General features: G+C 40.6%; 1 protein-coding gene across 7 annotated transcripts in view; it reads left to right on the top strand.

The window, feature by feature from the left end:
- The window catches only part of UNC13B (unc-13 homolog B), a 206,101-nt gene that overhangs the window by 116,205 nt on the left and 65,733 nt on the right, over nt 1-24,163 (top strand). For 5 of the 7 annotated variants that reach the window (XM_032095623.1, XM_032095621.1, XM_032095622.1 and 2 more), the window contains 6 exons: nt 4,857-4,903; nt 9,205-9,283; nt 11,004-11,078; nt 11,729-11,948; nt 19,824-20,051; nt 20,360-20,501. In XM_032095623.1, the coding sequence (XP_031951514.1) occupies nt 4,857-4,903; nt 9,205-9,283; nt 11,004-11,078; nt 11,729-11,948; nt 19,824-20,051; nt 20,360-20,501 (791 nt within the window). Of the gene's footprint in view, nt 1-4,856; nt 4,904-9,204; nt 9,284-10,052; nt 10,059-11,003; nt 11,079-11,728; nt 11,949-19,823; nt 20,052-20,359; nt 20,502-24,163 lie in introns of all 7 variants that reach the window. The other 2 variants (XM_032095619.1, XM_032095618.1) reach the window with 1 other exon arrangement.

The following is a 24,163-nucleotide window of genomic DNA, read 5'->3' as shown; positions in this document are numbered from 1 at the left end:
TCTTTTTATCTGTTTAAATAAAGCAGCATAAAGCAGCTTTACATGTTTTACATCTGTTTTATATCTTAAGAGGATAATGTGCTAGACACAGTACTTAAATGTGATGGAAAATTACATTGTTAGGAAGCCTTTTATGAGGAGAGCTAGATTTATATGGAGAGCTAACACATCTGTGGATGTTCTTCCTTTCCCTTGTACTGCTCCAGACTTTATGATTTTTTATTTCTTTTTATGCCCCTCTGTCCTTTTTATGGAGTTTCACTTTCTCTTCTACAGAAGTGCATAATTGTTTGTTCTATTAAAGTATCTTGTGTAGGAGAGAATTTGAAAAATTTGAAAATTGCAACTTTGTTAAATAACTTCTCAAGTTACTTGTAAGCCCAGCTGCTGCTTTTTCTGAGTAAGCAAAACTGTTGTTTCCTTTTTAGGCTTCACCAAACATTGCCTTTCCTATGACTGAATACTTGCCTTGAGTGTCCATGTCTGTTGCCTCCCTTTAATTTAAGGGCCTTAAATTTATGCTGCTCTGTCACTGGCATTGTTTTGCTAACTGGTTCTTGGTTGACAAGAAACTTTAATTATTTAGAGAAGACCTTTCAGCGCCGGATTATGGTATACTTTACTGTGAGTGAACATACTGCAGTACTAGGGGTCACAAGCACTTCCCCATTTGAAAGTATACGTTGGACAGTATGTATAAAAATGTCATCCACCAGCATCAGAAAAAAAAAAAATCACATTCCAGATTCAGCCTGGTGTGGCTGCTTTCAAGGAAAGATCAAGTGATAGAGCTGTGCAGAGAAGGCCATAAGCCAGCAAAACACTTTCTGTGACATGCAGTATGTGGATGGCAGGGTTTTAAATGTGTCTGCTTTCCCTTTGCCCTCCCATTTGTCCCTGCGAAGGACAGTGCTAAAAACTGTAGCAGTTGTTCCAGTGCTCTTCTCACCTGCCTGTTGTTTCTGCTGCTTGCCCAGGCTCTGAGCAGGTCAGGCTGCTGGCATGGGCTGAACTTGAGCAGACCCATGGCTGGTGACAAGTCCCAGGGCAGCTACTGGAGGCCTGCTGTGTCCTGGCACGAGTGGTGCCTTTGGAGGGTTGGAACCTCTCCACCTGCAGCAAATCCATCTGGAGGGACAATATTGCTGTTTGCTTTCTTTAAATGAGGAGGAATATGTGAAGAGTTCTTACTCCCAACAGGGGTGCAAACTCTGGATTACTGTGTTTAACTGGCACTTGGGGAGGCGTCTTAACCCTCATGCCAGCACTTGTAGCTAATGCAGCCTCTGGTTCTTTGACTGCGTATGTCAGCACAAGAAGGACTGCAGAGGACTTCTTGGTGACTGCCACTGTGTGATATTATGCCATTTCCTTGTATGTAAACCTCCCAATTTCCTTCTCTAGAACTGATTAGGTTTGGTGTCTGCTTCTCCTTTTGAAAGGCTTCTACAGAACTGTTGTGGTGAGACACCTTTGAATTTTCAACCTCTGTTTAGCTGCAGTTCTTCTCCCATTCACCTACCTATTGAACAAACACAGGAAAAGGTTCTTTTTGCTAGAGTAAGCAGGATGCTTTGTTCTTCTCCTATAGTATTGTGTTTATATCCTCCAGCTGCTTTTGCTGTTTTCCTTTGTGATTTTTTTTTTACTTTGGTACAGAATAAAAAGATTTCATATACTTTTCTGAAGGAATCTTGCCAGCACAGTACAAAGGTATTTATGCTTTTATTTCTGTGGAGACATTTCATTGGACATATTCTATGGATTATGTTCTCTTTCTACCTGGCTGTATCATTGGAAGCTTATGTCAGTGTGATGACTAGAACTCAAATCTATTGTCACATGCTCTTCTCCACTGAGGAACAGCTTGTATGTAGTCAAATTCATGGCAGCCTTCGGGGCTTTGGCCTTGCCATTTGTTCCACGTTTAATCCTCCATTGTTACAGTGTTTACTGTCATCAATTCTTTCCACTGGACCTATGAGTTCAGGATCAATAATTCCCCTGGGTTTGTCATTTCAAACCAACCAGATTTTATCAGCAGATCCTACTTACTCCCACTAGCTTCCTTATTGCGTTGTCCATGGCTGGCTCAGTTACAGTTACTTGTTTATCCACCTGAAAGCTCCTTCCTCCTCCTCAGCTTATCCAGCCTCATTAACGTCACATGGCTCTGCATCAAAAGGGTTTTTTTAAAACGAAAATTCAGTTCATCATTTATTTTATGGTTAGAGAAAAAGAGTTCCTTTGTGAAACAGGCACAGAATGTTTGCAGGATTGGTTGTGCCTCTGTTATACTTTTTCCTGGTTTTCAGTAGCCTCCGTCTTAATTCTTTCCTTCATGTTTGCTCAGAACCCGTTCAAGCTGTTGAAGCCAGTAATGGTCCTGCACTAATCTGGATCACATTTCCCTCCTCCACACACACACACACACTTTAACTGTGGGTACTGCACTGACTCTTCTACAGTCTCAAGGCATTAGCCCTTGTTTGATGGATGTCAGGTGCTGGTTCTCTTGGCATTTTCTCAGGGAGAAGGCTGCCTGGAGCAAATCAGCTCTTTACTTTGCTTTCAGCAGGTGGTAACTCCTGCTTTCACACAGCCATCACCTGCTTTGGCCCTGCATCAATATTGCCACTTACTGAAAGCCCTTTCTTTTGTTTTGTGCTGTTACACCCAGACGATTTTTAATCTTGACCCTAGAGAAGCTCTGCCTCTTTTTTTCTTTTTATTTGCGTGTCTGAAAGGCTTGGTAAAAATAAATTATACTTTTACTCATTTATTTTAATTATCTGGAGCTCCTGGCAAATTTTACTTTGCATGTCACAAATCTGGGACATGATGGAGGTTTGTTTCCTGATCATACTTTCTGGCCTCCCCACATCTACATTCCTGACTGTTCTCTGTTGACTCATGGTTGCCTGTAAGAAATTGCTCAACTAGGTAACAGCTTTCCCTGCATCTTCCCCTCCCGCCTTTCTCCCAGATTCTTGATGCTGTTGTGGTCTCCAGTCTGCAGTGAACACACTCTTTTGTGGTCTGTTAATGTCTCAAATATCAGTCACTTATATTTAGTTTCTCATGTCAAATGATTGAAAACTTTGTTATTACTAATACCTTCTGCCAGTCAATGTTTCCACATTAGTGTTTGTCATTCTCTGTCATTCAGCACAGCCAAGCCATTGGTGCCAAGCTCAATCCAGTATGAAACTTTTGTCCATTTTAGTGTTGCTTTCTAACCACAGCTCTTCCAAGTGTTCAGATGCAAAGGTAGAGATGTCCTCCCCTGTGTGCTCAGAAGGATCTGGTTGCATTTGGTTTATGAAATCTCTCTTGACCAGCAGTTGGTTCATATTCCTTAGGAGGAAATGCAGGTTTCAGGCTGAGGGGTTTTGGAAGCACAGCTTAGTGGAGCCTGGTGTGCTGCTGCAGCTGTGGGGAAACGTGCACTGTACTGGGCTGTGGCTCTTGGCCCCTTCCTGCTCTGCAGGCCTGTCTGATCGTGTCCATTCCGTTATGGATAACGTCATACTGTTCAATCTGTTTAAATATAAAATAATAAACATTACTAATATGTAGTCTTTAAATCTGCCTATCCCTGAAATTGTAGGACTCCAAAGTACAAAGTTTGGACGTTTGCTTCTGTTCAAGTTCATACCTCAAAGAGAACTCCTTTTCCTTGTTTATTTCTGGTCTTCTTGGGAGTCTTTTACCTGTGAACAGTCTGGGGTTGCACAGCTCACCCAAAGCACACGTTAGGGGGAAAAAAAGAGAGGAGAAGAAAGGAAAAAGAACCCTTTCTTTTGGAGCCGTGTTCTTTTGTCTTGCATAGAGTTGGATCTTATTTCCTGACTTAAGCTCCTTTACTTTGTTGACTCTCAGGTTGTGAGTCCCATGGCTGGAAATACTTTTTCTCTGTGTGCAAGTTGCAGCCTCCTTATTCTCTTGGCAGATGTGATTATCTGAGGTTGGATTTTTAAATGTTTGCATCGTGACTTGCTTAGTCCTGTGTGAAAGCATCATTTCGTTCAGGGAGTGCAGGAGAACATATGACCTGTGAGCTGAAACAAGGAGGTTTCCGATTACAGGTAACCATTTCTTCCAGGTACATTTCAAGTGTTCAGGTACTTATCACTTCTAATTAGTCCACTGAAGATCTGCAGAGAAACAGAACATCACTCTATGAAGGCACTCCTAATAGGAACATAAGAACATGGTTTGAATTCCTAAATATGAATCCCCACATTTGCAGTCTGTTGTGTTTTCCATCACACCATGAGATCCCAGTTGACCTGCAGGTGGTGGCCCTTGTTTCATGCCTGTTGGAAATGAAATACTTTCAAATAAATGGGTTACTCTGTAATAGGACCTCTCTGCTTAGGGGACTAAAGAGTCTTTGCATTTGGGCACGAGCAAAACTCCCAAGTGTTCATACAGAGGTTCATGTTACTCTGTCATTTGTGCATTTCATACAAGGGCTTTCAATTTATAACATCTTCATTATGACAACATTCGTGTTAAGCAGTGACCTGTAGTAAGAGGAGCTCTCCAATAACTCGTTGGAGTTTGAAAAAAATAAAACGTTTGTCTTCAAGACTGCCTTTTGAATGAGAAGTTGCACTGAACAGGCTCTTCAGGTTCCAGTCCTAGCTGTTCAATGAAATTGCATAGTCTGTCTGTGTCTGTATGACTTATCCTGGCATCTTGGTCACTGGAGGTGCTTGAGTGAGTTTCTGTATGCATTTGCCTGCATGCAGTGTGGTCTATTACCCTTTCCACAGAATATAATACAAATACTTTTTCTGGTGTTCCTGGAAAGTAATTTCATGTTGTTCTTTTCTCTTCCCCCACTTCAGGGCCAAGATGAGGCTGATCCATCGAAACCACCCTGGCTCAAAGGAGGGTAAGTGGTATTTTGAGACCTTTTATCCCTGTATTTATGATTACAGTGTACTTAACAGGTGTGCAGTTCAGTCCAAGTAAAAATAGCATTTCTGATGTTTCTAATGAAGTAATCAAGTGGCCAGACTTCACTGAGGGCCAGGCTGCTGCTATATTTCAGTCTCTTCTTAAGCAGCTGTAGGTGGACAGCTCTTCCAGACCTGTGGTTAAGAACAAGGCTATAGTTGCAATGTATAATCTGTAATGTGTTGGTGGCAAGTGCTTATGGCAGCCGTATTAAATAATTGCTACTGAGTACCTCAGAGTGGTCTGGATGAAATCTTCTCTTTTGGATCAGTCATTGGTGGCAGCAGAGGGGGGGAAGAGAAGCTCTGAGAGTGCTGTGTCTTTTGCTCTTAGAAGAAGAAGATAGGTTTGGGGAAGTCTTCTGTATTTTAAATGATTCCTTGTAGTAGCTAAAACTGCCCTAACTCTAGAAGTTATTGCAATTTGTATTTTTAAAGCAGTGCTCCTCATGCCTGTTTTGCACAGATGAGAGTGATTCTTGTGAATGAGTCGTGCATTCTCTTCACAACACACTACTTGCAGCAAATGAAGCAGACAAATTCTGACTGTAATTTCGGCATGACACTCCGTGATAATAGGTGCCACCACGGCAGCTTCCCTGAGATCCTCTGGCAGGAAAAAGGCAGTGACACATTTTACAGGTTATGTGCCTGGTACCATGACCAGGATGATTTGGTTTGGTGGTGGGGCACCCATGAGGAGCTATCAGTCAGCAGCAGCAAGATTTGCCCTGAAATCTTGGCTAGAGGTTTGCTTGCTACGTGCTTAAGTTAATTCTCATACTATTGAAGGAAGCTTCCCTAATAAAACATGAAGTTAAATTGGAAGCTTCGGTATATGGCTGTCTGCTTTTGGAGTCATTGTTCTGTGGTGTTGATGTTCCCTCGAAGCATCACCTGTGGATGCCTGGAGCTGCCTAGCAACCCCCTGCTTTTCCCAAGGACCCTGGGACTTAGCGAGCGGGCTGCTGGAGAACTGGCAATTTGCAGGAGCAGGACACAGTGATTTATTGTAACTATAAACAGCACCTTCCTTTAACAAGGAGACAATGTACTCAGTTTATTGGTTCATGCACACAAAATGATTTCTTAGTCTGAAAGGTGGATACACCTACAGTCCTGAAATACTTAAATACGTGTTATGTCGATTTGAGGCATTGTTTGCTCTAGTCTGTAATTTTTTTTTTCCTCTCTGCAGGATATAACTAAACAGTCTGGCTAATGTAGTTTTGACAAAAGTTTGTCATACTCACTGTATCCCCTGTGCAAGGGATTCCCAGAGAAGGTGGTTGTGGGTGGTAAACCTTTAATTCCACCCTTAGCCATATTTTGGCTTATTAGCTTCGAAGTATATGAAAGCATTTATGTTTGGAGTTGTTCTTTTAATGTGAAGATTAGAGCTGTGTTTCTTTGAAGGAAGTAGTCGTCCTCTGTCATTGCAAATCACCTTAGCTTTCTTAGATTGTCAAGATCTAATGGAGGCTTCTGTGTGATACAACTTGTATTAAAAGAAGAATACATGCTTCAAGCAATTTTCATTAATAGTATAAGGCAACAGTAGCTCCCTGTCTGTAATCATGGATTTTGGAGAGATCACTTTAAAAAAAAAAGGTACAATTGGTATTATGGATCAGTCTCTGGGTGTAGTATCTGTATTTTTTATTTATTAGTGCAAATCATCTTCTCATACAGAAATGCTATTCACTCCTCCATACAGCTCTCCATAATAATGCTATAAATATTACATCCACTGCAGAGGAGAGTTACCTTATTACATAGAAAGCCACACTGTGCATATTTGAGGCACTGTCAATTCTTCTCTCTGTGCAAACACAGTGATTTTATTAAACGAGGTAGTAGTTGTGCTTGAATAAAGAGGCTGAGGTAGCTGAAAACACAACACTTTAGAAAACTGGGAATTGTTGTTGAATTTTTTTTAAATTAATATTAACAAGCTAAAAGCAGGTCATCTGGGTGTATAACTATGTAGGTACTAGGACACCTTTCTTCAGTGATGAATACAAGCACCTTTCAAATATGTTTGTCATCCTGGCTTACCACTGGTTCTCTCATAAACCTCAATCTATCAAAAGTATTTTGCAACAAATCAAGTTGTAACTAGACATGTTTCTCAAACACAATCATTTATATAGGCTCATCTTGAATTTATAAAGCATGCAATTTTTATGTTCTTTTTCTTTCCTGGGAAATGTCAGAGTATCACAGTTTCCTTTCAATTAGATTAGAGAAAAAGTACTTTGAAATCATGTAGGAAAAGACTGTTAGCAGGAGCATTGACTCTGGAACTTTTCTTGTTCATTTACTTGATCATTTTGTTGCATCTTTTCAGGTTGTAGTCTCTCCCTTTCTATTTTGTATGTGCTTTCATAATTCAAGTGATTCACACAAATCCCTGACCCAAAGCTTATCAGTAAGCTGTGTTGTAGTTTAAGTAATCCTGGGATTCTTTGCATCATCATCTGAGTAGTCTGCCATGACACCTATTTTACCCCAAAACAGTACCACCAGTATCAGAAAGGTTTTATAACATAAGGGCAGCAGACAAATCTGGGAATATAAATGTATTTATTTCTTGATGTGGGTGAGTTTTTTCTATAATAAGGAGGGATTTTTGCAGTGTGACTTGGTCAAAAAGTTTTTCTGGAGTTCTCTGTTCGGAATGGTGATAGCCTCTGGTAAAAAACACAGTGTGGCCTCACTGTGAGGATTTCCAGTGATGGAAAACTGCACTGTTGGAAAACTACGAAGCTGACATGGCTCTTGCAGTTACACCTTCCCACCAGGCTTGTTCAGCCAGCAGCAGCTGTCAGCTCAGCCGTGGCTCGGACACGTCACCCTCCTACACCCCGTCAAAAAAGCCAATTTTACTATTACAATTCTGTCACATGTTTCTGTAATAATGGACTGTTTTCCTCTTTGGCACAGCCTTGTGCTAGGCTGTGTTGTGACATCCTTGTCCATCCTCAAGCTGTAGTATAGGTTTGGTCACGTTGGACGTTTTATTGTTTGTTTTTTTTACATTTGGCTATATTTAAGGGGGCTTGAGTAGGCCCTGCTTTCTGATGGTTTTAGATTGCCTTTTGTCATTTATCAACCCCACAATTTTTCATGGCGTATGCAAATTTGTAGTGGCAGTTTGATTTCCTAGATTGTTTTGAAAGGTAGGTCCACGTGTGGTTTTTATGGCTGTAGGAACAGTTTGTCCCATACTCCTTTTTCCTGTAATGTTCCTGCAAAGCATTTTGACAGGGTATGTTGTACCAAATCAACAAAATACCCAGGTTGAAATTGCCAGCCAGTTTATCAAATGCCAAAATGTGTTAGGCAGAGTGGTAGGGAGTGAAGGCAAATGGCTAAGGATGGAGAGGCAGTCTCTGTAATCAAGAAAAAGGCCTCAGGAACCATATTCCTAATGTTAGCAAGACCTGAGGGCAGAGTGGAGATGGGCAAGGTGAGAGAGACACTGAGAGGTGCTGTGGATTTTGCCTACTGGACTGGGTGTTTGTTGCAGGGAGGAAGCCACAGCAGAGAGGTGTATGCTCAGTTTCCAGCTTTAGGAAACAGTATTATCTAAAGTCCTTAGAAATGAATGCATTTACTGAGGGCCTTTAAGCTGGATTAATAGACTTTCCTCAAGTACAGGGTTACATCCATGTGATGTTGCCAGCGAGTGGCAGAATCCAGGTATAATTATCCAGCCTGGTCTCGTCAGGAGGGAAGCAGGTTATAGTGTTTTATTTCATCAGGCTGTGACTGTTGCTAGGGTAATGGCCTTTTTGCTCCATTGTCACTTCTGCCAGCAAATGCCATCTCTTGTGTGTACAGGTCTACATGGCTTGAAATGCTGAGTACCGTGAATAGTCTCTTTTATAGAATTAAAAATAATATATTTTTTCCTTCGATATAAGGTTTTTCCTAGTAATTATATGGACCTCAAGGGCCAGTATTAAGTGTGTTCTAGACTTGAATCAGAAGATGGGTAGCAGCATCCTGCCCCTGGGCTGATCCCCTTTGAGTGCTCCCTTCTAGCCACCAACGCCAGGCAGGAATGTCTGGATTGTTGTGTGTGAAGATAAACACTTAATTGTTTTTAGCATTAACTTTACACTTTCTTAAGTATAATCTTCTGGCTGTTTTTCTTCCTGCAGTAAAGCATCTCCTTCTTCACCCCTCTCAACCCTAAATTAATAATTTTTTTTCCCTCCTGAATTTCCAGGCCTGCTGGTGGCCTCTATGGCATCGATAGCATGCCTGATCTACGCAAAAAAAAGCCAATTCCACTTGTCAGTGATCTGGTAAGAGATTTGTTTGTTTCTCTTCTGCCACACAGCATTTATGCAGCTGGCTTTACTTTTTGAATACATGGGCACATTCACTGTCACTTCAAGCATTTTGTTAAATTAATTCTTACGCTAAAGAGTTAGGAATAGTGCTTGAAAAATCTCAGTGAGAATGAGTTTTTGGTTTTGTAGACAATTTCAATCATTTGACAGAAACAGGGTATTTTTCATGTTCTTTATCCTTTTTATTCTACACAAAATATTTGATTGTTTTTAGGCCTGCATCATTTTTAAATGTTTTGCTAAAAATCACATAGTTTAGGGGAAGTTATAATGTCCATGTGAGGTTTGGCAGCTTACCAGAAGATTGGAATTACAGAGGATAGATAAACGAGCATATGTGCTTGGATTTTAAAATATATTTGCAATATTGCCAGTAGACTTCTGCACTGAAGGAAGCATGAGAACCAAGTGAGTAATGAGGACAACTTTCATATGCTTGTATGAGATGGTGAAATGAGGCTTCTGCAGGACAAATGGTTTTCTGTTGGCTGTATTCAGTACACGTAGTGATTTCATACTTGAGAGAAATGCTGTAACAGCTGAAAGACCGAAGTTACTATATCCTGTAATTCATGTGAAAAGATGCATACAATTTTGTCTGCCAGCTTATGCATGGGCAGCTTGGTATGTGTCTAGCTAACTGCTTGTATCTTAAATCTTTGCAATAATGGCATTAACTTGTGTTACTTCCCTTGAATGCATTCATTCTCTCTCTTCACAGGCCATGGTAAGTCGAGGTGAAGACTACCCATCAAGTCTTCCCCAGAAAAAAAAAAAATCCCTTACTTACCTTATTTCCCCCTTTACTTCTTTGCTTTTTGTTTTGAATCTGCACTATTGCAGTGAATGCATATCCAGCACTCTGTCCTGCTCCATCACTGTTGGAATGAACTTTTTCGGTCTCTGTTGAAACAGCATAAAGCAGAACATAAATGGTACAAAACTGATAGAGTTGGATGATTTCATAGCAAATGCTGCTACCTTTAAAGACCCTTCTCTGCCTTCATGTTACTGGAGTGGCTGCAGAAATTCCTTGTATGCCACTGTGAGGTGCTGCAAAGACCACTGCCCTGTGCTGTCCACAGCTGCAGAGCAGTGTTGGCATGGTGTGAAAGGCAGTTCTTTGAGGGGAAAATGTAGTTCATTGTGTTCAGTGATGGCTGATGAATGTGATACACTGTCACATTCAAACCTCTGCTCCCAACTCACTCCCCTTTCTTTTATCCTTGTTACTTGCAACTCTTTACTGTCACATTTTGGGGTGTTTTATGTGTTGTAAAGCTGATGAAGTAATCTCCTTTTGGATATAAGTGGAGTTCGATATAGAAAAGTGAGTCTGTTGTAGTCACCTTAGACAGTAGAAGAGTTACTGTCGCTACCGTAATGTAGAAGTGGAGATGGGAACCCAGGTTTTCATTTCTTTCAGAGAAACAGATAGAAATTTCCTAGAGTGAGACTGGTTATGGACAGATGGAAATAAGTTGGAGACCTTTCAGGGTATTCATTTGACTCCTCTGAGATATGAGCAGTCATTTTTAAGAAACCAATTTAAATGCAGTAGATGGTTGGTTTAGTGTCAGGCGTGACAGGGTCCCTTTGCTCACATCTCTGGACGTAATGCCATTGCACTTGTAAATATTGGTGGTGAGTAAAAAATTTTTTTCCTCCCTAGTCACTGGTTCAGTCCCGAAAAGCCGGAATTACCTCAGCAATGGCCACTAGAACATCTCTCAAAGATGAAGAGCTGGTAAGTAGGAGGGTTGCTTGGCTTCTCTTAATTCTTAGTAAGCAAATTAAACAGATTTGGCTCTCTGAGGTGCAGAGCCAGCTTCACAGATGTCTAGAAATATAGATGCAAAGCTTCCTGTATCATTTGTTTATAGACACTAAACACGTAAAAATAATATATAATGTATCAATATAATTCTGAAAAATGTAGAAACACAGAATCACAGAATATCAGAATCACAGTTGGAAAGGCACCCATCAGGATCACTGAGTTCAACTCCTGGTCCTGCACAGGACACCCCAGGAGTCACATCATCTGCTTGATGCCATTGTCCAAACTCTTCTTGATCTCAGTAATCCTACCATTTCTGTCTGTGCTATCTGCCATAAGGGACAATGTGTGAAACTTGTTTTATTCAAGATACTTCCCACTCACAAACATTAATTGTTGTCTTCCGATTTTTTAAATGATTAGGGAGACGTTTTTGGAAGGCGAGGGGCTGTGTGTCCTCTGATACAGCATGTAAATACCTGATAGGTTTGTCCACCTCAAATGTGTAGCTTTATTGCACTGGTCATGCCTTTTCCTGTAAAACTCTTGTGTCAACCAGTAAAAATAGGCTCAGTCACCTTCCTGGATGTTGGTTTACATGTGCTCTTGCCTTTCAGAAATCTCATGTCTATAAGAAGACCTTGCAAGCCTTAATTTACCCCATCTCTTGTACTACCCCACACAACTTCGAGGTGTGGACAGCCACAACTCCTACCTACTGCTACGAATGTGAGGGGCTGCTGTGGGGCATCGCACGGCAGGGAATGCGCTGCGGGGAGTGCGGGGTCAAGTGCCACGAGAAGTGCCAAGACTTGCTCAACGCTGACTGCCTGCAGAGTGAGTAGTGGCCAGTGGAGTGTGGCTGTTCCAGAAATAGTTGCCACAGCCTTCCTAGATGTATTGTTGATATCTAAGGGATCAGTGAAGCTGCAGTGATTAAAGTGACTGTGTGTTTTCTGAAAAGGTGCCATTGGGCTAAACCTGCCCCCTATGGGCGCAGACAACTCCACTGATGCAGAAGAACTTTGCAGCATTGTGCTTGATGTCCTTTAAAAGAAGGTTTAATTCTTGACTTTTTCACATCCGTTTGTTGGTTTTCATTGATTTTTTGTTTGTTGGTTTGGTTTTTTTGTTTTGTTTGCTCTCTTTGTAGTCAGCTCAGGTTGAGTATTTGCCAACATATCCTGCATTGAAGCATGGGTTGGGTGAAGAGAGTATGAGGCTGAATATTCTGACATTTGTTCTGTCCCTCCTGTCCTGTATTGCAGTCAGATTGCTTGTTCCAACCATCAGTCTGTGCCACTGTTTAAAGCTTTTTAAAGCAACACTAGGTTCCTGCTTAGGGAATAGAGTCCCTGGATTTACCTTGGATTATCTGTACCAACAGCAGCTAGGGAAGGCATTTTGTCTTTTCAACAGTAGGCCTCCTTGGCTGAATCACTTTAGAGACCTAGAAGTGAGTTAGCAGAGATGGTGAGTCATATACAAAGGTGTTGTTCGAGTATATGGGCAGTATTTCGTCTTCCTGCTAACACTTCTGATTATTTTGTTGGGGTTTTTTTCTGCAGTGTAAAAGACTAAGTCATCTCATCAAGGAACTCTGTGACTTTGGAGAATAAATGACACCTTACACAAACTATGGAGAAGTTTAAAAGGAATTCGATTAAAAGGGGGAAAAAAAGAGCAAAAAGTATTCATTTAGGCATCTGCCTTGGTCCAGTTATTTTTATTTGCTTGTAAAACCATTTCTTAATTTGGTCTCACATTTATATTCCTGCTTGAGAGTAAACTATCGGAGTCTAAATGGAATATAAATTTCTTCCATGTGTGTTAAATTTTGCGTAGGAAGGTGGGGCTGTTTCTGTTCCCTCTTACTTTTCTTGTCATTTTGACTCGATGGACTAAGTCTAAGGAATCAGAAAAGTTTGTGAAGTATGAACAGACCTATTGCAGGTTCCTGTCAGCAATTACAGGAATATAAAAAGTTAAATCTTGTGTCTGCCTTAGGCTGCGGGTGTTCAGGATAGCCAGGCTGATTTGGCAAGGGATACCAACAGGGAGTCATAGGTAATTTGTTTTTTCTTACTGCTTTTCTTAACACCCCAAATGGATATTGTTTATACTTGTATTTTTGATGTGTGCAGGTCTTCAATTTGTCATAGTTAGATCTAGGGCTGTTTGCAATGGCTTATTTGTAAGACACATCTATCTGATCCTGGCCAAACACCTCTGTCCCTCGTGTGCTTAGTGGTTCCAGATTTGTCTTTGAGGGTTGGGAGGTGAGTTTATAGCGTTTGAATTGTTGCATCATTGGCACTTTGGCTTTGTTGGGACTTTTTTGTGACTAAGCAAAGAACTGTGATGTTGCATTTGGTCCAGGAGAACGTAGTTCGGTCATAGCTGAGTTTTCTGTCACAGTCTGATGCACGGTGTCAGTTCCTGAGAATAACTTTTTTATTTCTGGAGTTCACCAGAACTCTCTGCTAACTGGTAATTTTCAGCATTTGAGGTGAACAGTTGTGCATCCAAGCTTGGTTCAGATGCATACCCCTGATGCTGTAATGTTGCAAGGGAGTTGTGATGTCTCAGTGAGGGGGAAATCTGTGGAGAGCAGAGGAAGACTAGGTTTACACTAGCAGCAGACGGGGAACAGGCACAAAGCTGTTGTACAGAGCAGTGGTCCTGAAATTGAAAACAATAGGGAAAAACCTCTATATTAAAGAAATAGCTAATGACTAAGAGGAAATATGTTCTTGCAGAGGAGGGCTGTCGCTATCCATGTTCAAAAAGGGAGACTTCAGATGGGAATGAGTACTGGAGAGAGTTCAATAGTAATGGGAAAAATATGAGAATGTCTCGAGAGAGGATGATAGGAGATTGTTATCTTTCAAAAGAGAGGCTTGGCAGTCTGAAACAGGAGGACAGGAATCATGCCGGTTCAAAAAAATACAAACAGCTGTACTAGGTCTGTCCTAACAGACTGTTTCTAAAGGGATGCTGTGTAGCCCAAGGCAGAGGTGTAAGGCACATGCATATAGTGCACCTGCTATGACTCTGGCTTACTCTTACAGCTTACAGATATCCATGGCTTAAAGCCTTTCTGGGCAGCAGTAGATACTGTTTCATAGCTGGCAGCGGTGGCTCTGTGAATTGGTTTAATCCTTGTCTGAACCTGTTTATGCTTGCACCATGTTGGAGAAGAGGGAGATAAGCAACAGGGAGAAAGATGATCTTTTCAAGCTTACTGTTTACAAAAGAGAAAATGGGCTGGAGTTGCTGTGAGAAAATTAAAGGTGGAAGTAGAAGACAACTTCAGTGATTCAGACTCCCTGAGAGCAGGGAGTCTCTGGAGCTGAGACTCCGAAGAATAACCATGGAGGAAGGTTTTCTTATCTCCAGTTGTAATTGCATAATCTTATGCAGTGGGCTGTGGGATGTGATGATGGCAATACTATGTGTTTTTCCATAGAAGAAACAACTGGAAATTACTTTTCATATATGGCAAAGCATTAAGTAAGAACTTGTTGTTTTATTCAGGGGCTGCAGATGTTTTCACATTTTCTTTCAAAATGTAAACTCAGGGTACTTTGTCATGCAGAATTACAGAAACAGAGAGAAAACAACTGGGATTACACCAGGCTTAAAATTAGTGTGAAGCATGTAGAAAGGTAAAACCCAACCAAACAAAAATTTTACTTACTGAGTTACTTGTAAGCTGTCCAGAATCAAGGAAGATAGACTGTGTGCATGATTTGCAGGGTTACCCACTATAAATCTGGAAGGTATCATTAGCTGGGGTGGAGGTGTAGAGGAAACTGAAGATGGTAATTGAAAAGACAGAGAAAACAGAGAATAGTCCTGGGAGATGGAAAAGGGGGTGAATGTGCCTCTAGCATGGGAAAATAATTATCAATACTAGAAATGTATTGAAAGGCAATTTCAGGCAACTGTGTTCTTTGCTTCGGTTTGTTCATGCTAAAATCCTTCTAACTGGAATCCATCAAGCCGGAGGAAAATGGAGAAGTTTAATTTCTTTTTATATGTATGTTTGAAGAACATAATCTGTGGTTGAGGAATGAGAAACAGGGTGTCTGGGGGACAAACAACAGTTTAGAGATCCCATAAATTCAACACTGAACTTTCTTGTATACTGAACTCAGTACGGATTTTTTCTTAACAGAAGCTTTATTGTTGCTGTCGGCAAAAAACCCAAAACATTCTCAGGACATATCTTCACTTAGGTCTATTTAGGGCTTCCAGAAAATGTTACAATGGCGTAAAATGAATTTTCAGACCGGTAACAAATACAATTCTATTGATTATACCTTGATGCCTCAGGATATATATTCACTTCAATCTGTGTAAGTCTTCCAGAAAACATTGCGTTGGAGTAAAATGAATTTTCAGACTGGTCACAAATACTTTCCCATTGCTTACGCCTTAAAATTTTGGTAGACACCTGGGGTTTTATTCCTTAGAATCAGAATGTGCTGTTTATCCATCTTCTGTTCTTCATACCTTTCTGGGGAAAATAATTCTCCAAGTCTTTTAGAATTAAGTTTGGTTATCTCTTCTGAGGGTATTTGTCTTTGTCTCTGTGTTTTTAAGAAACTTATTATCTGATACACTCAACAAATTTACCACCAGTGTGGGACTGCACTAGTGAAATACTCAAATTCAACAATGCTTTGTTGCAATTTGAATCAAAACCCATTTGCAAACTGCTTCAGCAGGGTTATTCCATGAATTGGTGGTGTCTGAAGTGCAGTAAACTGGAATCAGTTGTAGTATGTGCACTGCAGCCTCCTGGTTTATAGTACTGTAGGTACTTACGATGCCTTTTCCTGGTTTTAAAATCAAGAGTCATACACAGTTAGAAGGGGAAAAGGGATTTTACCTTGGTATTTATTTTAAGGATCCTTAGGTGCACTACGTCCAGGTCATATGCACAGAAATGCACCCCGCAGTGCATCTGGTATATACAGAAGATCTGGTATAACATTATAGGTTTTACTAATCAGCAGATCTATCAAAAATTCCCCAATGAGAGGCTCAAGTGAGACCCCCTCCCCAAGGAGCCTTCCCCTGGATCGTTCTATCTTAGTTTACAGAATGTGTTCTGGAGAGGACCCTGGGGTCTGGGGCACACTGATCCCTAGCTATGAAGCTTCTAAAATGTTTAGTCTCTCAGCTTGACAAACAAGTCCAAGAATGTAGGCAAAAAGCACTAAGAATACAGAGGTTGTAAAAGGGTATAACAGGGGTATAAAATAAAAAGCAAAAAATCTTCATGGCATCACTTAGAAGTTATTATTCTGATGATAGAGCACTTACCTTTTTATCATAAGCTCATAAATACTTGCTCAAGGGACAGTACTCTCTTTTTAGCTGACTGCTATTCTTGGTTGTAGTAGAAATCTCTGCTGAATGGGTACCTTTCCTTTCTTACTTGACTGAGAGTGGACAGAGGATGTTCTTTAACATCCCCATGGCACACAAAGCTTTTGGAAACTGAGCTTTTATCTCTTGCCTTGAGCATTGGTGTAGTACTAAATAAATTACAGTGAGCTTAGCAATTCTGGTATCAAAGAAAGAGTAAATCTGGGGATGGATGTGTAGGAGACCAAGGAACAAATGCAGAGAAGTAATTACCAAGAGGGTGGAAGGGAAGGACATTATGTGAGCCAGAGCCTAGTAAGAGGCCCGCACAGTTGAGGGCTAGCCTTTTTGTTCAAAGGATTTTGACTCGGGACTGTGAGGCAGTTGTGTTTGTTGCTTTTTGGATGAGAAACTTGCATGTGTTGTACTCTGAGTTCAGAGGCTACAGTCCTGAGACCGAGTCAGTGAGTGGGGGGCTAGTCAGACCAATTAAGTCATTGGCTTCTGAGTTGAATGATAGTTAAGACACTATGGTGATGAATAGTTGTTTGCTCCCAGAGTCCTATGTAGGAAAATATTTGCGCAGAAGGAAGAAGGATACCTTTATTTGAAACTTGAATATCTATTTTAAGTTTCAGGAATATATAATTTCTAAGCATTATCCGCCTACTGAACAGCTGCCTTCTATCCTGACAGTGTTGCTTTCTTGAATTCTTCTTCTTAAAGCACGGAATAACAGCACTGGTGGTGTACTAATAGCTGTTATCAGTACAATTCCCAATATAGATACATTTGCTTTCTGTTTCCAGTCATAAATTGACTAATAATTCAGTCCTAGAGAGGAAGAAAGAAAGCCCAGAACCTGTACACATTACTTGTGCCTTTCTATTGCCATTCACAGGACTTGAAAAGCTGATGCACTCATCAAAAACCTCTTTGCAGCTTGAAGAAACACAATCCCAGTCCAAGAGCAGGAAAAGCACCCTCTGTCATTCAGTATAACAATATGTTTTGTGTTTAAAACACCTACATCATAGTTAATTAGTCCCCCAATGGTTGTTTTGGAAACCCTTTTGGTTTTGTACCAAGAAGCAGGTGTCAAATTTAAGAAAGAGTGTGTTGTTGAGACAGCAGAATAGACATTGTCTGTTCTTTGTTAGTCTGTACTGTTAAATAAGGTGTCTATCTGATACTGGCTTTTGCCCTGCAGTTCGGGCGCAATCTCTGCAGGGAGAGAGGAATGTTTTCCAGGGAAGGAATAATGGAGCTACCTGGGCAAATTACCTGGGCAGAGTGGGGAAGCAGCGTGGATACAGGTGGGGGGTTTCCTCTGGAGTCACAAGGCAGAGCCAAGCCTTGGAGGTGACTGGAGAGCTCTAGGGGTCTAGGGGTCAGGGTGCCCTGGACTGCTGCTAGGCTTGTAGAGGGATAAATCAAGGTCTCTGGAGGTTGTGGGGATGTTAAACATGTTTTAGTTAGAATTCCTCCATTTGTCCAAATTTGCATTCTAAAGCCTCATTTGATCCTCCTGCAATGCTTGCATTAAGGAGAGATTTAATTTGGTTCTTAATTTCCTTAAAGTCAGAAAGGTCAGGGCAGAGTTGGTTTCTTTGGATCATGACAGATTTCAGAATTCCAGCTAGGAAAGGCAAATTGTTCAGTTTGGCCTTTCCCAATTCCCCAGTAATTTTCTGTAGTTCTGCATATATAGTATAGAGTCCGTCTCCATCCCCAGGAGACCTGGTTCTGTTAAAGCTGAATAGCACTTCTTTTCTGAAGTTCAAAGCATAGCCCCGGGTATCATTTCAGTTTCATATTTCTTTAATAAATGTTAGGTGCATCACTGGTGAGTAGAAACAGCAGGGACTGTGTAATTAATTCCAGTATTTTTGATTTTATTTCATCTTAAGCCAACAGCAGGAAATTCTGGGGCATGTACTTTTTATTGTACTAAATGAAATACTGATAAATATCAAGCCTCTAGCAAGAAAAATGAAAAAATACTCAGGTAATGTAAAATTATGGCTTGTTTTACACCCAGGTCCTTAACAATATGCCTTGGTATGTAGTGTCCTTAATGAACTTCTGACAGTCTATTGCAAATTGGTTTTATTCTCTTTGGTTATGTACTGCTGGGCTCCTGTGTGTGTGTGTGTGTGTGTGTGTTCATAGAGTTTTTTCATATTTAGTCACTACTTGTTGAAGCAGTTTTGTATGCAAAACTGTAATTCCTTATACCAGAGGTGCTTCAGATATCATATTTGCCCACTTCTGGAAGAAAACAGTTTCATGTATCTTTGTGGTTGATGGCTCCCTTTGCACACACCTTGCACCTGCTTTAATACATATTTTTAAGGTAATTTAATATTTGGTGAATACCTGAATGAGGACCTTTTTTTCTAGGACCGAGCTTACTTTAATTAAACTATCCTGGAGAAGTAAAACAAACAAAAGCATATTACATTAAACAGAAAGGTTATGATTGAATGTGTTCACAGGACTTTTGTACTGGTTTAACTTAATCTGATTTAAGATCATAATTTGAAATTGCTGCAGACTGTGTATGGTGAGACTGTGTGCAATCCTGAGTTCCTGCTTTTCATTTCACAGCTGACTTACCTGCCCTATTAGCTCACATTGGTGCTTTTATTGATGCATGTCTCACATGTGACACAGTCGTCAGTTTCTAAATTTTGGCAGTAAAAATGACTGTCAGAATTGAGTAGGAAGTATTTGGTTGTGGGAGTAGTCTTATCTCATAATTACATGAATTTTGAAATTTTATAAGAGATAAGCAAGCGACCAGAAGCTTCTCTTTTTTCGGATGCAGTTGACTAGCTGTGCAGTTATAGACTCTACTCTCAGTTACAGACTCTGCTACAAACTTCTGCTCTTCTGTGGTGTTGAACTGCAGCACTGAGATAAGCTCGTAGGTACTATTTGTAATGGAGGTCCTATGTCCTCTTCATAGCACTTGCCCAAGCAAAGATTTATTTATTCGTAGCAAGGATATGAGAGCAGAGGGCATGCTTATGCTGCTGTTAATTTAAGAACCTCATTCCTGGGTGTTCCTCAGCTGTAACGACATTAAATCAATCTGTTATTAGGAGGGCAATCTGATCCTATATTATAGAGGAACTATCCCCTCTGCGTCCAAATGGTCCAAGTTCTCTGTGTATGTTGAAGTAGCGGGGACTGAGTGTGAAAGTCAGTATCAGGAGCCACCATGTGAAGGGTAACTTGTAGCTTTGATCCCCCTGTCCAAATTCAGTGAGACATGATTTTTTGTGTGTGTTTGTTTCTGATGAGCATGGTGTATTTTCTGGTGCACAGGAGCAGCGGAGAAGAGCTCAAAGCATGGAGCTGAAGACCGGACCCAGAATTTCATCATGGCCATGAAGGATCGCATGAAAATCCGGGAGCGGAACAAGCCTGAGATCTTTGACTTGATCAGAGATGTGTTTTGTGAGAGCAAAATGACACACGCTCAGCAAATGAAGACAGTGAAACAGAGCGTGCTTGATGGTACCTCAAAATGGTCAGCAAAGATCACAATCACAGGTGAGTAGGAGAGTTGTGGGTTCTCCTGGCCTCACTTGGGAGCCTCAAGTAAGAGAGCTGGTGTGAAATTAGAACAGAGAGGAAGGGCTTCTCTGACATCTGTGTCTTTCTGCTGAGTGCACATACAGGTAGCAGGTGGAGATGCCCCTATTGCAGGCACTGTGGTACACCTTGAGCTGAGACTCATCAGAAATGCTCTCATGAGTGATATTCCTGTTTCTCTGGCCATTATGAGCTGCTGCTTCATGTGGTGGTCAGACACACAGTCTTGTTCCAGGGTGATGGTAACCCTTCTCTTTTCCTTTCAGTGGTGTGTGCTCAGGGTCTGCAGGCCAAAGACAAGACTGGGTCCAGTGATCCATACGTGACTGTTCAAGTGGGTAAAACAAAGAAGAGGACAAAAACAATCTTTGGGAATCTGAACCCTGTATGGGAAGAGAAGTTTTACTTGTAAGTGCTCTGACAAGGATTTTTAGCCCCATGTCACCTGTTTGTATCATTTGTGCTTTGACAGCTGTGTCTTCTCTCTCAGTATGCGTTCCCACATCACCTGTAATCTGGGATGGTTCTATTTTTGCTCAGCATTGTGTGTGTGTGGAGGGTTGACATCTTTAACAATGTAGGTAGTGCATACATAGTTATCCCATCTGTCTTCCTTGTGTATATACAAATCATCTGTTTTATGAATACTCTTATAGTGATGTTCCTAGAGAATGCTAAAGAGAAAGGAAAATATTTAAATCGCAGCTATTGTTCCTGGCTAAAAAAATTCCTTGTAATATGAGAGTAAAATTTGTTAAAAGACTAAGGAAACTTCTGTGACCTATCTTGGATCTGCTGCTAGTGTTTGGCAACCAAATTTAAGGTAATTAGTTGTCAGTTGTCTGTGACACAGGCAGCCTCTTCTTTCAGTTTTGGAAAATCAATGTAACAATAACTCAAAGGAGTTATTGTTGGAAATGGGAGCTTTCAAGGTGACCAATGTATTGATGTCTGAATTGAAAACAAAGACTGGAGGCACAATTCCTTGGATAACAGCTACACTGAAAATGTACTGTTCCATCCTGCTTTTATTGAATAAGCAAACAGTACCCTCAATTTGTCATTGAAGATGTTATAAACCAAAATGGAGACATGAAATCCAACACGTGTTTTCTGAAGATTCTGGGTGCTCTCATTCAACATCAACAATTTTTATTTCTTTCAATGTGTAAGGTCTTCCATCTCTTTCCTTCCTTTCTTTTCCTCCATGCTCTTTCCTAAACTGCTTGTCGAGAGCTCTGTCTGCAACGTGCAATATGTTTGTGTTTTGAAATCAGGTTTATATCAGTCCAGCTTTGTCTTTACAATGTACAGTACAAACAAAATTATTTTTAAGCAGTTTTGAGCTACTCATTAACGTCAGAAAAATCTTACTGCTATTTTGAGCGAGTGAGCCCTTGGCTTTATTCTTAGTTTAATCCAAGGTAACATTGCTGCTTGGTAAGTAGTAAGAATGCTTAGGTGCCTGTTATTTGGGTAACTGTAGTTACAATAGGAGCAAATCTGTGTGGGAGCCTTAAGGACCTTGATTTACCATGCCAAGTAGTTACCATGGTATTTGCAGTGTGCTCCCTTCTAATTTTAGGAGCTTCAACAAATACTCTGTTTAAAGATAGATAGCAGAGTGTGATAAATGTCACAGTTTTAACGGTGACACTGTTTAGACTTAATCGCCATGTCTGTGATTCAGCAGATAGCATGCTCTTGGGCATTAGAGTTGATGCTACTTTCTGTCTTGCCTGTGGTGGTTCCCTTCATTGTCTTGCAATAGCAGGAGATGTAGGGAATGAGCACAGTGTCCACACTGATGTCTGGAGAGCATTCAATACTGGAATCAGTGTGTTGTTTCATTAGTAGATGTCAAAGCTCACCTTCTGCTGGATGAGGAGAGAGTCATTTACAAGTTTTTCTTGTAACTGTTTTTCTACACACCCATGTTTCTATTTTGCATTTATGGATCTTTTTGCAGCTTACAGCTCTTTAAGTTCTAAAATTTTCTACCCCATAATCAAATGGAAATTTAAATCAACACATTCAGGCCCAAAATACCTGTTACATACCAGGCTTTTTTAGAAGAGATTGTCAGGTCAATCAAGAGATTGCCAAATTTTAAAGGGTTCGATGGGGAGGTGTCTCTGATTCTTAGAATGAGGTTAATTTCTTGTAGTGAGAGAAAGGTGTGCTGGTAGTTACTGAAAGCCTTGCAGTAGACATATGAAAGCTTTGGTGTTCAAAATGGTTAATTCAAAAGGAGCAAGATGTGTAAGTAGAGAGGTCAGGTCAGTTACTAATGTGTATGTCAGCAGTGCTGTTTCTTTTCTGTTTGGCTTGGTGGACTTGTTTGTAGCTGATGTTCATTATATGCCTAGTGCCTTTCATATGATCACAATTCCAGTATCTTTTCAAAGGTTGAATTTAGAGCCAGAAATCTATGTGCATCAGTCATTAGAATTATAACACTGTTATTATAATCCGTGGCATGAATGAAGCACACTTTGTACAGATGAGTGATATAACTCTTTCTACAAGCTCAGTAAAGTTTATTAAAGCAGCCTAAATAAGTTGAAAAATTTTTAAGGCTCTGGTATCCTATTTTAAATAGGGGGGTTTGTGCTTATTTACGGTGATGGGTAGAAAAGTATATAAACTTAAATATCTCCCCCTAAAAATGGCTTTGTTCTTTTCCATATATTTTCAGAAAAAAAATAGTGTGGTAGGTTTGACCCAATTCTAAAGTCCAGATTTAGAATCAGATTTTAGAAAAAGCAAGGTTGAAAATGCTCTGGGTTTCCATTCTAAGTGTTATTTAGGTCGTTACTAGCCTGTGTAACTGTAGGCATCTGCTTAGATTAATCATGAGTTCTTGCAGTGTTTTCATGTTGCCTGAGCAAGTGATTTGCAGGCTGTTTCTTTCTGAGAATTATCTCTTTGTATATTTACATCTATGGCTTTAGGAAATACGTTGTTATGGAGAGATATTTGTATATTGCATCAGAGTTTGAAGACCTTTGAAAGCATAAGGTGTTGATTTTTCTGCTCTGTTCAAAGTGTTGTAGGCTCGATGCAGATTTTGCATATATGATGCTTGGCAGCAGGAAGCTTGGTGGGGGACTCCAGCCACTGCTGCAACACAAGCATGTTCTGTGAGCGTGCACTAAGGAAACCCTGCTTTGCTTGGGTTTACATCCCCTTCCCTCACGCAGTAAATGCCAATATCTTTCCTCTAGTTATGATAAGCAGGCTTACAGGTCTCCTTCTCCATTTGCCATTTACTTTTCTCCCCTTGTGCCCTCAGCTCTCTTCCCTTGCCCTTAGCTCTGGCTGGACAGAAGGCAGCATTTGTCCTGCCTACAGTTGGATTCCGACTTGTCTGTAGTGGTTGGTACATGAGAGCCAGCTGGCTCCAGGCTTTCCAGGGACAGCAGTTGGTATGGGTTTCTCTTCTCCATCTAGCTGTTATTTTTTCACAAAACCTGTTGGAATGTAGATGCTTTCATAACAAGTCTGCATAACTCTCATTTCCTTACGAAGCAGTCCAGTAATATTAGAAGGAATCTATTTTTGCCATATTCAGTGCAATTAGAACAAGACAGTAATTCCCCTTTTCAACATGTTTTAGATTGTCAGTGGAAATTACAGGATTCCTGGAATCTTTTTTTTCTGTAAAGGCTGAAGCTAAGCATGCATTTGCATGGGTTACAATACCAGACAGTGCTTAGGAGGATAAACCTGACCACAGGGCAATTTCAGTTTTAAAGGGAGAGCTCTGGGGTTGTTTGGAGGTTGCTTGTCCATATCTTTTATTCAGAGAATGCCATGCCCACTAAATATTATTGGATTCAAACAGGGCACTGCTGTTCTTCCTGGCACAGGTGCAAAATTACTTGTTCATTTTACAGTAATGTCCCCTTGAAGTTGTATGGTCTGAGTACAGCTATGTCTTGAAGCTTTGAACGGTGAGTGTGAAATAATTGCCTGGAACAGATTACATTGTCTCTGAACAGGTTGCAAGAGACATGTTTATTTTTTCTCACTTCAGAAGAATAATGGAGTTAAAATGAATGCAGGGC

The sequence above is a fragment of the Corvus moneduloides genome, chromosome Z, assembly GCF_009650955.1.
Source record: "Corvus moneduloides isolate bCorMon1 chromosome Z, bCorMon1.pri, whole genome shotgun sequence".
Lineage (NCBI taxonomy): Eukaryota > Metazoa > Chordata > Aves > Passeriformes > Corvidae > Corvus > Corvus moneduloides.
This window is presented reverse-complemented; position numbering and strand designations above follow the sequence as displayed.